Source organism: Apostichopus japonicus, chromosome 4 (assembly GCF_037975245.1).
Source record: "Apostichopus japonicus isolate 1M-3 chromosome 4, ASM3797524v1, whole genome shotgun sequence".
NCBI classification, from domain to species: Eukaryota; Metazoa; Echinodermata; class Holothuroidea; order Aspidochirotida; family Stichopodidae; genus Apostichopus; species Apostichopus japonicus.
The window spans coordinates 8,376,002-8,388,819 of record NC_092564.1 but is presented as its reverse complement, the minus strand read 5'-3'; the positions used below and the strand labels follow the sequence as shown (position 1 = coordinate 8,388,819).

Below are 12,818 nucleotides of genomic sequence, written 5' to 3'. Positions count from 1 at the left end.
CCCCAAGGGATTCCCTTTCATTGTTAGATATTAAACATGACTGAGTCATGCTAACAGAGGTAAGTTGTCATGGAGTTCAGATATGGAATAGTATGTCGACAATGGTAACAAATTCATCTAAGAAATACTACTTGAAGGGAAAAACTGGGAAAAGTATCGTTAAGATTTATAGTCCACGTGTCACGATCGTCAGTTTTCATAGAGATATCCATAGAGATATCCAGAGATATCCACTACTAGCCAACGGTATGTACACATATATCCAGTAGTGACTAGTCGGTAGCGCTCAGTGTGCGTGGGTAAACATTAATCACTGTATAAACATTTATAAACAAGACTGTGGATGAAAGTTATTTTACACAAATACTGTGACACAGCATTTACTTTCTCTTGAAAAATTCCATCCTACAGGGTGCTGATGGCCGTCCAGGATTTGATGGCGATGTTGGTGATCAGGTTAGTAAAGATTTAATTCATTTGTGAAGTCACAGAAAATGAACTTTAGTGCACATTTAATTCATTGTGAAGTCACAGAAATTAACTTTACGACACATTTAATTCATTCATTCTGATGTCACAGAAAGGAACTTTATGACACATTTAATTCATAGAGATGTCACAAATTAACTTTATTACACATTTAATGTCACTTTACAGCAACTTTATGACACATTTAATTCATTGTGAAGTCACAGAAAGGAACTGACACATGTATAACTCATTGTGAAGCCATTGAAAGGAACTCTTACATGTTTAGTTCATTGTGAAACCAAAGAGAGGAACTGTTACATATTTAGTTCATTGTGAAACCAGAGAGGAACTATAACACATTTAGTTCATGGTGAAAGCAAAGAGAGGAACTGTCATATATTTAGTTCATTATGAAACCAGAGAGGAACTATAACACATATAGTTCATGGTGAAAGCAAAGAGAGGAACTGTTACATATTTAGTTCATTGTGAAACCAGAGAGGAACTATAACACATTTAGTTCATGGTGAAAGCAAAGAGAGGAACTGTCATATATTTAGTTCTCAGAATTGGACAGTCTCACTGTTAAAGACTTTTTGCCACTCTGTCCCTGTTGTGTGTCAGTGTGGGAAACTATTCTGATCACACCTTAGCAGGCTATATATCAATTGTCTTTTGTTTTGTTAGTGAATATATATATATATGTACTTGGAACAATCCATCACCTTCAAAATACTTGATAAAATCTTCTCCCTTTAAATACATGTGATACAACCCTCCCCTTTTGATTTACTTGATACAATCTTTTCCCTAAAATGTATGTGATGCAATACCCCCATTTCAGTTGACTTGATACTATCCACCCCCCCTCACATCCCCTCCTTATCTGGTACCCCTCCTTATCTGGTACAGCTATATGCAGCACTACCACCTATTCCCTAACTAACGCTTGCTCAGTAACAATAATGGTTCTTTTCTTCTCTGTAGGGTGTTCAAGGTATTCCTGGTATGCCTGGTGCTGTTGGACCTGTAGGTGGAGTGGTAAGTTAAGAACTAATGATATGGGTTTTGTATGGGTGTTTTGGCGGGTTTATTTTGTCATTTCCAGATGTTTCCTTGTACATTTCTTAGACATATTTAAGTGGCATGTGTTTAACAACAGAAAAGATATGCTATGAAACTGCAGTGGCTTGTAAGTGTAGAAGAAAGGAGGAGAGAGGGATGGAGAAGAGGGAATGGGGAGGGGGGTTGGGGGGGAGGGCAAGAAGGGGAAGATCAACACTTTCCTCATCTCATGCGGTGCAATTAGTTGTGAACATATGAAAGTGTCCTACTGATTTACTTGAGGAAGTGCTGTACAAGTCTGTGGACTGGTTTGTTAAATGTTTGAAATCAAATCAAGAGCAGTTAAATTCTGAGATGGGTTTTGGTTCTTCTTTGCAACATAGGGTGCCGTCGGTCCTCAAGGTGAAGCTGGCGCAACTGGTGATATGGGTTTCCCAGGATTCCGAGGACCACGTGGACGCCAGGGTAACCAGGGAGTCAGTGTAAGTATCTGCTCGTTTTGTTATTTTTTAACCAGTTTTAACCAAATTTTATTCAAGTTTTGTAACAAAGGGCAGATGATTATCATCAAGGTGGTACACCGACTAGAACCAGTGGACTTGTCAAAGGTGGAATATGCTACTCGAGTCATTTTAATCGTCATAATACAATGATGACCTTACTCCTGTAACTAAACGGTATTTAGCCGATGAACCCGGTCATAAATGTGTCATACACACACATATGAGATTCATGAGAGGAAATATGAGGTAGGAAAGGCTAGCTTACCTGTTGAAAGTACTATTTGGTGGGTAAGTTGATGGGTAATGGCCTGTTAATAGATAACCCATTGGTGAATTGTGTTGTGAGGCAATTGTAGTCTACCAGTTTGACTAACTTCTATGTCAAACAGCTCAGTCCAATGATAAGCTTTTAGCTTAGTATATTGGAAATCGTTAATGACCATTTCATGTGGAATCTTTGGATTTTTTTGTTTTCTAATTCCTTCCTAATTTAACATCGCATTTTCTTCACCTGTGTGTCATATAGGGTGATCGTGGAATCCAAGGTGTTGCCGGTCAAGATGGTGATGCTGGTGCTACTGTAAGTCCCATCTTTAGCTCATAATTAAGCTTGAAATATGAATTAATATGAGAGGCTTTTCTAAATTAATTTTAGTGATGTTGATGCTTTCTTCTCCTGTGCAGATGTTTATTCTAGTGGGGAGTCTCTTTGGAGGTCTGTTTTGAAATAGGTTTTCCTTATGCTCATTGGTTTCATGTCAGTCAGGCTATTGTAAGAGCATTTTGGTGATACTTACCCATAAATGATTTTTTAATCTCATTTTTATGGTTTGTTGATAATGATTCCCTGTTCTTGTCACCTTCAGGGACCTGATGGACTTCCAGGCCCAGCTGGATCTAAGGGACCAACAGGAGATGCTGTAAGTTACCCAAGTCATTAGTCTATACAGCTAACTAGTGTCAGACATTTAAGTCATGTAACCAACAGGTTTAACTTTCTGAAAGGATTCAACTTTCTGAAAGGCATTTATCTAAGAAGACCTAAAAAATATATGTACATCACCCAAGTCATTAAGTTCATAGATTAAAACTTCCTAAAGTAAACCCAAGTCATAGGTAGGTTTAAGTTATGTAAATAACTCAAGTCATTATTCTATTGATTTAACAGTTGTATTAAGTCAGGGAATATACTTTAACCAGTTGATAGAACATCTGTCGGTAGTTACTCAAGTCAAATGTATTTTCTTCTTAAAGTTACACCAGTTGTTACATTTAAACAGCTTTACATTTTAAAAATCAAGCTATTGGTTATCTTCAATTTTGACATCAGGAAAACACCTCACTACTGACTTATCAAGATACACCTCACTAATGACTATTTTTTAACATGGTGGTCTTGTTACATGTCAGATAAAAATAATTGGATTTTTAATTCAACTCACAGGGATCCCAGGGTGCCCCAGGACGACAAGGACCAGTTGGATTGAACGGCATCAGAGTAAGTTTTCCCTAGCAACCATATTTTCTTATATGTATCGCGAAAAAATAATTGAATGTCCTTGTTTTTGGCAGGGAAAAATTCGAATGGGGTTTGAAAATTCCATCCATAGAAGTAGAATGTCAGTGTGATGCTTTCATTGACACAATTACCGCAAATGTTTTAATCCTTGAGACAGTTTAGTGTTAGTTCCAAACCACCTGTCTACTTTCAGGGACCGGTGTATAGCTTCCATTCTGTGACCAGCCTTCTGTATTTTGCATGTAAGATTTGGGGCTGAAGTTGTTGTTATCACTAATCGATTGTGCTAGTTACCAGCTTATTACTAGCTGCATAAATATTGGGGGGGGGGGAGGGGCGGCTGTGGGGCAAAGAAATTTTTACAGTAATACCATGAATGGATCTGATGAAATTCTAGTATAGTTTTGTATGTTGATATTTAAAAACTGATCAAAGTCAGGATTAAAAGGCAATTGTTTGCATTTCCTGTTTTGCTCTCTGTTTACCTCACCAATCTAATTTGCCTTTCAATATATATTTGATGGAGTTACCTCTTTTATTTTGTTTATATATATTTTTTTCATCCCACAGGGTGATCGTGGTGCTACTGGAGAGAGAGGTAGTGCTGGTGAAGATGGCGATGCAGTAAGTTGGACATGTACTTATATAAAGAAAATGTCAATTGTCTAACTCTGAAATATGGTCATTTTATCAAAATATAGCTGGTGATAGAGGAAACCATTATGATGCCAAGTTTCTGTTTTGTTCAATCTGTGCATGTTTTAAAGGAGGAAAGAATGTACAGGCATGAGACAGCTGCCGTGGTTAGGACTATTGATACTGGACAGTGGACAGAGACTTTACAGAGAGAAGGAAGTGAGGTGGGAGGAGAGGGGTGGGGGTGAAGGTTCAGTTTACCAAACTTATGCAGTTTACGATGAGTTTTACTTTTTATTATAATTTGTGGTTTGACATTTGTTATTGTAGGGTGTTGATGGCCAGATGGGACCCCCAGGAGGGCCCGGTGAACTCGGAGAACCAGGATCCCCAGGTGACGATGGTGCACCCGGCAAAGTGGGCCCACAGGTATGTGTTATCATCCTCAAGTGGAAGGACTTTCCCAAGACCCTCTCTCAAAACCAGTTTACATTAGTCAGTGCTTTTCTGTGAAGTTTAGTAGATAGTCTGTATGTCGTAGTTTAAGGATAAAAACCAATTAATCAGGGAAGTGAGAGGATTAATCTTGCAAGATATATTTGAATATTCATAAATTGAGTCATTCGTTGGTAGACTGTTTAATGCTGAGAAGCTAATAATAACACAATTATACCTATATTACCACACAAAAGTTATTTCTTCACGTGAGAAAAAGGGTCCCACCCAATTTCATGCATGACGTTCAAATTTTGCTTTTAGTCGCGGGGAGGGGAGGGGGGGAGGCACTGTGACCATATTGACTCTATGCATAGGTTTTTGATACTTACAACATAATTCCGATGCTTCTTGAAAGGCTGGTGATCTTTAGTTGAGTAATGTTTGTTTCTTCTTCTCTGCTCATTTGAAAGGGACCAAACGGTTATGATGGTGCCACCGGCGAAACCGGAGAGATGGTAAGACATGTTCTTTGTTTGTTCAAGAAAAGAAAGGAAAAGATATTTAATGGAATATGAAGAACAAACTTGATTATCCCAGACTACCTCACCTCAAAATGGCAAGTTGCCATCTAGATAACTTGATATGGGTGCATTTATGGATGGTTCTCCTTGTGGTTAACCCCCCTCCCCCATGCCCATCCCCTCCCCTCCCCATGTCCACCTCCAAAACCCCTGCCCACCTCCAAGTAAAAAAAAAAAAAAAAGAAGCTATAGTAAAGCATACACCTGTGGACCCTTCATCTGATATCTTCCATTCTCTCTTTGTAGTGTATGACTAAAATTCTTGACTTGACCTTTCTTTTGTTCAAAGGGTGAAATAGGCAATACTGGTGCAACTGGTGCCCCAGGAGAAAAAGGAATCGATGTAAGTCATTCTTCCCTACGTGGTACATTCAAATCGGTTTGCTGAAATTGACTCATAATGTCACATTTTGAGGAAGAAAATAATTTCATGCATAGCAAGGATATTTTGATTTTGTCATTACAAATATTGATTAGCTGATATTTGTTGTACTTGATCCATTGTGGAGAAAACTTTCCTTTTGGATTTCCATTTGTAAGATAACTGCTATGGTTTATTGTCAGAATAAAGCCAATTGTGGTATTAGGTAACAACCCTTACAGTGAGAGATCTCAGCAGACCAGCAGTGTCCATTGTGTGATACTGCTCAACACTGAAGATTATATTGGATGCAGCCCATCTACAAGATGCTACAGCCCCTTCAGCCTCCTAATTTGGACACAGTGCCTGAAACATTAAATGTTACCTTGGATTTGGAGATACCAGCAATCAACCTCAAATATGAAGCTGTTTTGCCTACAAACTATTTAGAAACAAATTGTCAGGAATTTTTGGGTAACAAAAAATTGCTTTATATAATTTGGTTCAGTAGTGGCCATCTATCATCATTCAATCTATCTTTCTTTCCCAGGGTGTTGAAGGACGCCAAGGACCAGCTGGAAACCAAGGTCCACGTGGTGGTCCAGTAAGTGCTCTTTGTTTCACATTACTTGACATGCAGCTCCATGTGAACAGTCATGGAAAACCATGTGAGAGCAAAAAACTCAGTTCCATATGAACAATCATGGCACAGTTCCATATAAACAGTCATGGAAAACCATGTGAGAGCAAAAAGCCCAGTTCCATATGAACAGTCATGTAAATCCATTTGAGAGCAAAAAACCCAGTTCCATATGAACAGTCATGGAATACCATGTGAGAGCAAAAAGCCCAGTTCCATATGAACAGTCATGGAATACCATGTGAGAGCAAAAAACCCAGTTCCATATGAACAGTCATGGAATACCATGTGAGAGCAAAAAGCTCAGTTCCATATGAACAGTCATGGAATACCATGTGAGAGCAAAAAGCCCAGTTCCATATGAACAGTCATGGAATACCATGTGAGAGCAAAAAGCCCAGTTCCATATGAACAGTCATGGAAAACCATGTGAGAGCAAAAAACCCAGTTCCATATGAACAGTCATGTAAATCCATTTGAGAGCAAAAAGCCCAGTTCCATATGAACAGTCATGGAATACCATGTGAGAGCAAAAAACCCAGTTCCATATGAACAGTCATGGAATACCAATGTGAGAGCAAAAAGCCCAGTTCCATATGAACAGTCGTGGAATACCATGTGAGAGCAAAAAACCCAGTTCCATATGAACAGTCATGGAATACCAATGTGAGAGCAAAAAGCCCAGTTCCATATGAACAGTCATGGAAAACCATGTGAAACCTTAAAAGCAATTTTCTGGGTGCAAAGAGAATAGTCAGAGACCATTCATGCTGCTTGTTACTTGAACAGGATATCTACAGATGCAACAGTTTTACTTCCCAAGTAAACCTGTAATCTGTATCATTCATGGAGTTGTTATTTGTTCTTGTGAGAAACACAGTTAAATAATTCACATAAGCTATTAATGATGTTATAGAAAGATATAAGTTTGGATTCTGCCATTCTTCATTCATGGTTATTGCATTGAATACTCTCAAATCAAGTTGTTGGATATTATTGTATTGCTTTTTTAGGGAGAGACAGGCAAAGTTGGAGCTCCAGGTGTACAAGGTGCAAACGGCATGCCAGGTATCCGTGGTGACCAAGGCGAATCAGGAGGTGCAGGACCAGTCGGCATTCAGGTACAATGAACTCTTAAATCAGTCCAATCTTTAAATGATAATGTGATAATGACTCAGAGAAAGCCAAAAATGCCAGCAGACCCCCCCCCTCCCCCGCCTCTCAAGTATCGCCTTATATATATTCCACACAATTAGAGATTTTCTGATAAGAACATTAGATGTGTGATGGGTAATTCTGAAAAATATTTTCAACTACAAGGATGATATCACTCACTTTAGTAACCTTCTTATGAGTTGGGGTACATTTTCGGCTTAACAATATACAATTTCGATGTCGTTCCAAGCTTCTAGAGTGGTAAATGTACCTCGACTTCTCATGAAGGCAATACTTGAAAATAAGAAAAAAAAAACAAATTTTTCATAGTTCAGATATTTAGTTGCTAGTATTTGAATATTTTAAAATACAGCTGCCTAGAAAACCATTTGTAGAAGTCTATGGACAGATCTACTATGAAAAATGTTTCTTGTTGCAGGGTATCCCAGGACCTCAAGGCGCAGTAGGCTTCTCTGGTAACCGTGGTGAACGTGGTGCAGCTGGAGGCCCAGGAGTACCAGGAAACCGTGGTTCTGTGGTAAGTGACACCTTTCTTGTAACCTAAGTGATAGCCTGAAGAAAAAAAAGTATCTCAACACTCGTGGATGGAATTTATATGACAAAACTCTTTGTCACCTTCCACAAAACATTCGTATCCAACATTCTGGATGATTATAGTATTAAAGAATTGAAAAGAAGTATTTACGTTGCATGATATCTGAGTGTGGCTTAAGCCCGGGTCACATCTGCGCGATTCAACACGCGATTCAACTCGCAACTAAAATCACGCGATTTTCAATTCAACTTCGAAATCAACTTTGTGGTCACATACGCGCGACTGTTCAAACAACTACAGAATCGATTGTGAAAACAATTGCAAAATGGCAGCTAATATTAATATGAGAAAATGATCTTCTGCATTTTGGACTAAACTTTTAATTCCCAGCTAATATTAAAAGTTGCTTCTGAGAAGTTGCGCTGATTAGGACATTGCTCTATTGCAAATCAACCCAATCGACGGCGCAACTTTTATTGCGCAACAAGTTGATACCCTTGTCTAACTACGCGATTCAACCTTCAATTGTATTGCGAGTTGAATTGCGTGTTGAATCGCGCAGATGTGACCCGGGCTTTAGGGGTGTAAGAGAAGAAGAGGTTGCTTAGGGACATAGCTGGAATCAACACTGTTCTGTCCGGGTGAATTTGTTCTTGCTCTTTAAGACTCTTGGTACCTTTGGTACTTGACTGGTAATCTTATGTTTAAAAGACCAAAATATGACCTAGATTTGTGTTTTTTTGAGATGTGTTACATTGTAATTGATTCAGACACTTTATCTTTTCCTAGGGTGAAAGTGGTAGCCGTGGCCCAGCTGGTGCCATTGGTGATACTGGCGTAGATGGTGAACCAGGTCTTGCAGGAAAATCTGGTGCAGATGGTAACCAGGTAAGAACATCAAAGACACAAAGAAGCTATACTTAAAGACACAAAGAAGCAATACTTAAAGACACAAAGAAGCAATACTTAAAGACACAAAGAAGCAATACATAAAGACACAAAGAAGCAATACTTAAAGACACAAAGAAGCAATACATAAAGACACAAAGAAGCAATACATAAAGACAAAGAAGCAATACTTAAAGACACAAAGAAGCAATACTTAAAGACACAAAGAAGCAATACTTAAAGACACAAAGAAGCAATACTTAAAGACACAAAGAAGCAATACTTAAAGACACAAAGAAGCAATACTTAAAGACACAAAGAAGCAATACTTAAAAACACAAAGAAGCAATACTTAAAGACACAATGAAGCAATACTTAAAGACACAAAGAAGCATACTTAAAAACACAAAGAAGCAATACTTAAAGACACAAAGAAGCAATACTTAAAGACACAAAGAAGCAATACTTAAAGACACAAAGAAGCAATACATAAAGACACAAAGAAGCAATACTTAAAGACACAAAGAAGCAATACTTAAAGACACAAAGAAGCAATACTTAAAGACACAAAGAAGCAATACTTAAAGTTGAACAATTTGATAGCGTACTGGATGACTCACTATAAAGTTGGTAGTAGGCTGTAAGATTAAAGAAGATCCCAAATGGTAGCTGCTAGAGACAGGGCTGTGGTGACAACAACAAAACATGTCATACAAAGAATGGTCCCAAACCTGCTTCCACTTTTTTTTTTGACAAGTTATGTCAAATTTCTTTTCAAATATTCTCATAAAGATTTGAAGATAACAATGGATTTGAAAGAGCAGAACAACCACATTAGATAGTCATTCAAACAAATTGGATAAATTACGGCGCAGCCCTGGAATAGAAGATTTGAGTATGTATCCATTGCTAAGCATACTCAAAATATCACCTTTATTGTAGCAATGGCACATTACACAGCGTACATTGGGAAGTTTGATGTTTTATATTTGTTCTTGTTTTTTTCTTTCTTCATAACAGGGTCCACCAGGCTCTGCTGGCAGCATTGGTGCTCTAGGACCAGCAGGACGACCAGTAAGTTGACCATTCAGCTGACCTGATGATTTGCTTTCACTCATATCCATCTTGCCTTTAAAGGCATTGAAAAAAGTTAACTTTCTGTTGCTTGCAAGTGACGTTCTGTTCTTGTCGATACAAAATGCAGACAGTAATGAAACGTGATACCTTTGTTATCTTTAGCTGGACCTGAGATGTCCATCACTGTATCGTGTGTACACTGTGCTGTGGGTATTGACCGCAGCTGTACGAACTGACTGTACACTCTATAGTGTCTAATTACCGACGGTAGCAAGCTGTGTGTGTGTTTTCTGGGTTCATTGGTGGTGTCTAACACTTCTGTTTCACCTCATTCGAAACTAGGTCAGATTACCGGCATAAGACGTTTCTTTTTGCACGAGTCTTCACACCCTTTAAGTGTTGCAACTCGTTGCATTTCAATTATTGCCGCTAGTGTTGTATTAGTTGTTGGTAAAACTGGTGGTATTTTAATTGTTATCTGATGGTTAAATGTTAATTTTATTAGCCTGTGATACATTTGAATTGCTAATGAAATGTTCATTATGATCTCAAATTAATTATGATTTGTACCACAGGGAGCAAGTGGTCAACCTGGTGAAGAAGGTGCTATTGGAGAACCAGGTTCCAAGGTAATAACCCATGATTTGTTTAATTATTCATTGAATTCATCTACCCAAGCCTGCAGGGTCATCCTGTCATATTAGCCTCGCATACTTATGTCCCCCTATCATTCACGATTTTCATAGTCTTGTCAAGTTTTCAGTGCATCTCAAAATTGATATCGTTGTAAAATATTCTTTAAGCATATGATGGATTACCCACGTCTGTTTTTAACGTACAATTCAGTATTTAATATGCAAAGATTCATCTTTTATCTTAATAGCTTTAATGGTAAAACATCATCCAGCAAATATCTAGCACTCCCACTGTCAAATAAAATGCAGGGAAAACAAATGAATGTAAAACTAGTTGACACTCCAAGTAAAAGAACAGTTTCATGCATGGTATTTGTAATTACTCATAGGTGGGGCTATTGAATAACTATTAATAGGGCAGTCAACATGTGGTAAATACAAAATAAAGTATGAAGTTGTCATAGTTCTTCCTTCATTTGACATTGTAATGTCAGATCATGATATTTGTTAACCTTGCCAATAAAATGCTAACAATAATGCAATCTCTTCCATCTTCCTTAGGGTACCCGTGGTAACGATGGTACCCCAGGTCCTGCAGGACGTCAGGGAGAAATTGTGAGTTTCATTTTACCATTGACACCAATAGCAACTCTTTCAACTTCTGTTAACTGGGCTGAGTTGCAGTCTCTTTCAATTTTCAGTTTTCCTCTCAAGTCTAGCAAAAATATCATGAAATAAAATGGAAATGTAAAGTCACAGATTGGAGAGTTGGATATTGTTAAAGAGAACCTCAAATATTTATGCCTACATAAAAGATTAAACATTTTAATGTTACAAGTAGATTTACCCAACATGTTGTGCTTCTTCATTTTGGAATCTTTCAAACATCCGGATACGAAAGTAGAAGAATTTCTACAGTGTTTGATTCTATATGTTGGCAAAATGGAATTTTTTTTCCTGTGTCATTTTGAAGGAGGGAAGTCAACTGTGGTCAGACAGGGACTGCATGTCAGTTGTTCGAATGTTGTTCCTTCCCCTTAACTACTTTCCAATAGTGACTGCCTAAGAAATTTGAATATTTCAGAATGGTCAGAACAGCCTTTGACTTATTTGGCATCCGTAATGTACGAAATTACATCATTGTGTAAAATGTGATTTAAGTGGAAACTTGCTTTCTTTTTAAGGGCCAAACTGGACCAGTAGGTCTGACCGGTCTTGCAGGTATCCAGGGTGATGAGGTGAGTTTTTAAAAATTAGTGTCATATTTTTTTGTCCACTACTTTTATTTCTGCGAAAAGGATAGATGAAAAAATCGGTGATATAACTCAAGTATGTGTAATATCCCAGATTTACCTTACCTCTAAACCTTGTCCCAAGCCTTATCTTCTTGAAGCTAATGCTCATTGTTACGTATAGCGAACGTGAGTGCTCGCTTTTGTTATGTATAGCGAACGTGAGTGCTCGCCGTTAATCGCGCAAGTTCCCAAAATATCGTTTGTACTGCTAACTGCACCTCCTTTTCCGTCCGTCGCTGACTCGGAGTGCAAACAAGGCGATTGTGAAAACCACCTCTATAATTGTATGTTAATGCTGGCTCCATTAAAAGTGATCAAGGTGTAACATGTGATAAGGGCAATGGGAAGAAGGTACAGAGGAACTATCTGGAAAAATTTCATTTTCTTTTTTCATTCCACTTACAGGGTGACTCCGGCGATCCAGGCCCCAATGGCGCTCCAGGTCAAACTGGTGAAACTGTGAGTAAAACATTATGGATGGAAGTCTTCTCTTGATAATTAGGATTTGATCAAAACAGTGAATAACAGGGAGGGGGAGGGGAGGGGGGGCAGGGGAGTCTAAAAGTAAATTAAAGAGTTAAATTGATCAGATGTCATGTCAGGTAAGGATGGCAGTATATGCAATCTCAAGTGTCTCCTTCCTCCTAAGATCAACTGTCATTGCAGGTCTGGAGATTCTAGAATCAAAAAAGAATTTAATATTAATTAAATTCCCTTTTGTTGAACACAAAGGGTCAAATATAGATAAAGTGTGAAAGAGAGTTAAACAGTGATTTTTATTACCATTGAAGTGCACAAAAAGGAAACCTTGGTATGAACTCGCTAGACACATTTTACAGAAGTAAGTGTTACAAATCCAGTCGAGCCAGTAAGTAATTTGGGCAGTTGAGTGAAGATATTAATGCTGTTGTTGTTGTTCAATATAGGTTAATTCCTGAATGTGTTAATGATGGCATTGATACCCAAATACACTGGGTAGGACAAGTATTGACCAATCA

At 38.1% G+C, this 12,818-nt stretch overlaps 1 protein-coding gene across 1 annotated transcript in view; it reads left to right on the top strand.

The window, feature by feature from the left end:
• The window catches only part of LOC139966344 (uncharacterized), a 63,718-nt gene that overhangs the window by 35,032 nt on the left and 15,868 nt on the right, over positions 1-12,818 (top strand). Inside the window, exons 16-34 of the mRNA XM_071969246.1 lie at positions 412-456; positions 1,459-1,512; positions 1,920-2,018; positions 2,566-2,619; positions 2,906-2,959; positions 3,484-3,537; positions 4,129-4,182; positions 4,525-4,623; positions 5,103-5,147; positions 5,503-5,556; positions 6,125-6,178; positions 7,228-7,335; positions 7,809-7,907; positions 8,715-8,813; positions 9,834-9,887; positions 10,466-10,519; positions 11,087-11,140; positions 11,710-11,763; positions 12,226-12,279. Of these exons, the coding sequence (XP_071825347.1) occupies positions 412-456; positions 1,459-1,512; positions 1,920-2,018; positions 2,566-2,619; positions 2,906-2,959; positions 3,484-3,537; positions 4,129-4,182; positions 4,525-4,623; positions 5,103-5,147; positions 5,503-5,556; positions 6,125-6,178; positions 7,228-7,335; positions 7,809-7,907; positions 8,715-8,813; positions 9,834-9,887; positions 10,466-10,519; positions 11,087-11,140; positions 11,710-11,763; positions 12,226-12,279 (1,242 nt within the window). The remainder of the gene's footprint in view (positions 1-411; positions 457-1,458; positions 1,513-1,919; positions 2,019-2,565; positions 2,620-2,905; positions 2,960-3,483; positions 3,538-4,128; positions 4,183-4,524; positions 4,624-5,102; positions 5,148-5,502; positions 5,557-6,124; positions 6,179-7,227; positions 7,336-7,808; positions 7,908-8,714; positions 8,814-9,833; positions 9,888-10,465; positions 10,520-11,086; positions 11,141-11,709; positions 11,764-12,225; positions 12,280-12,818) is intronic.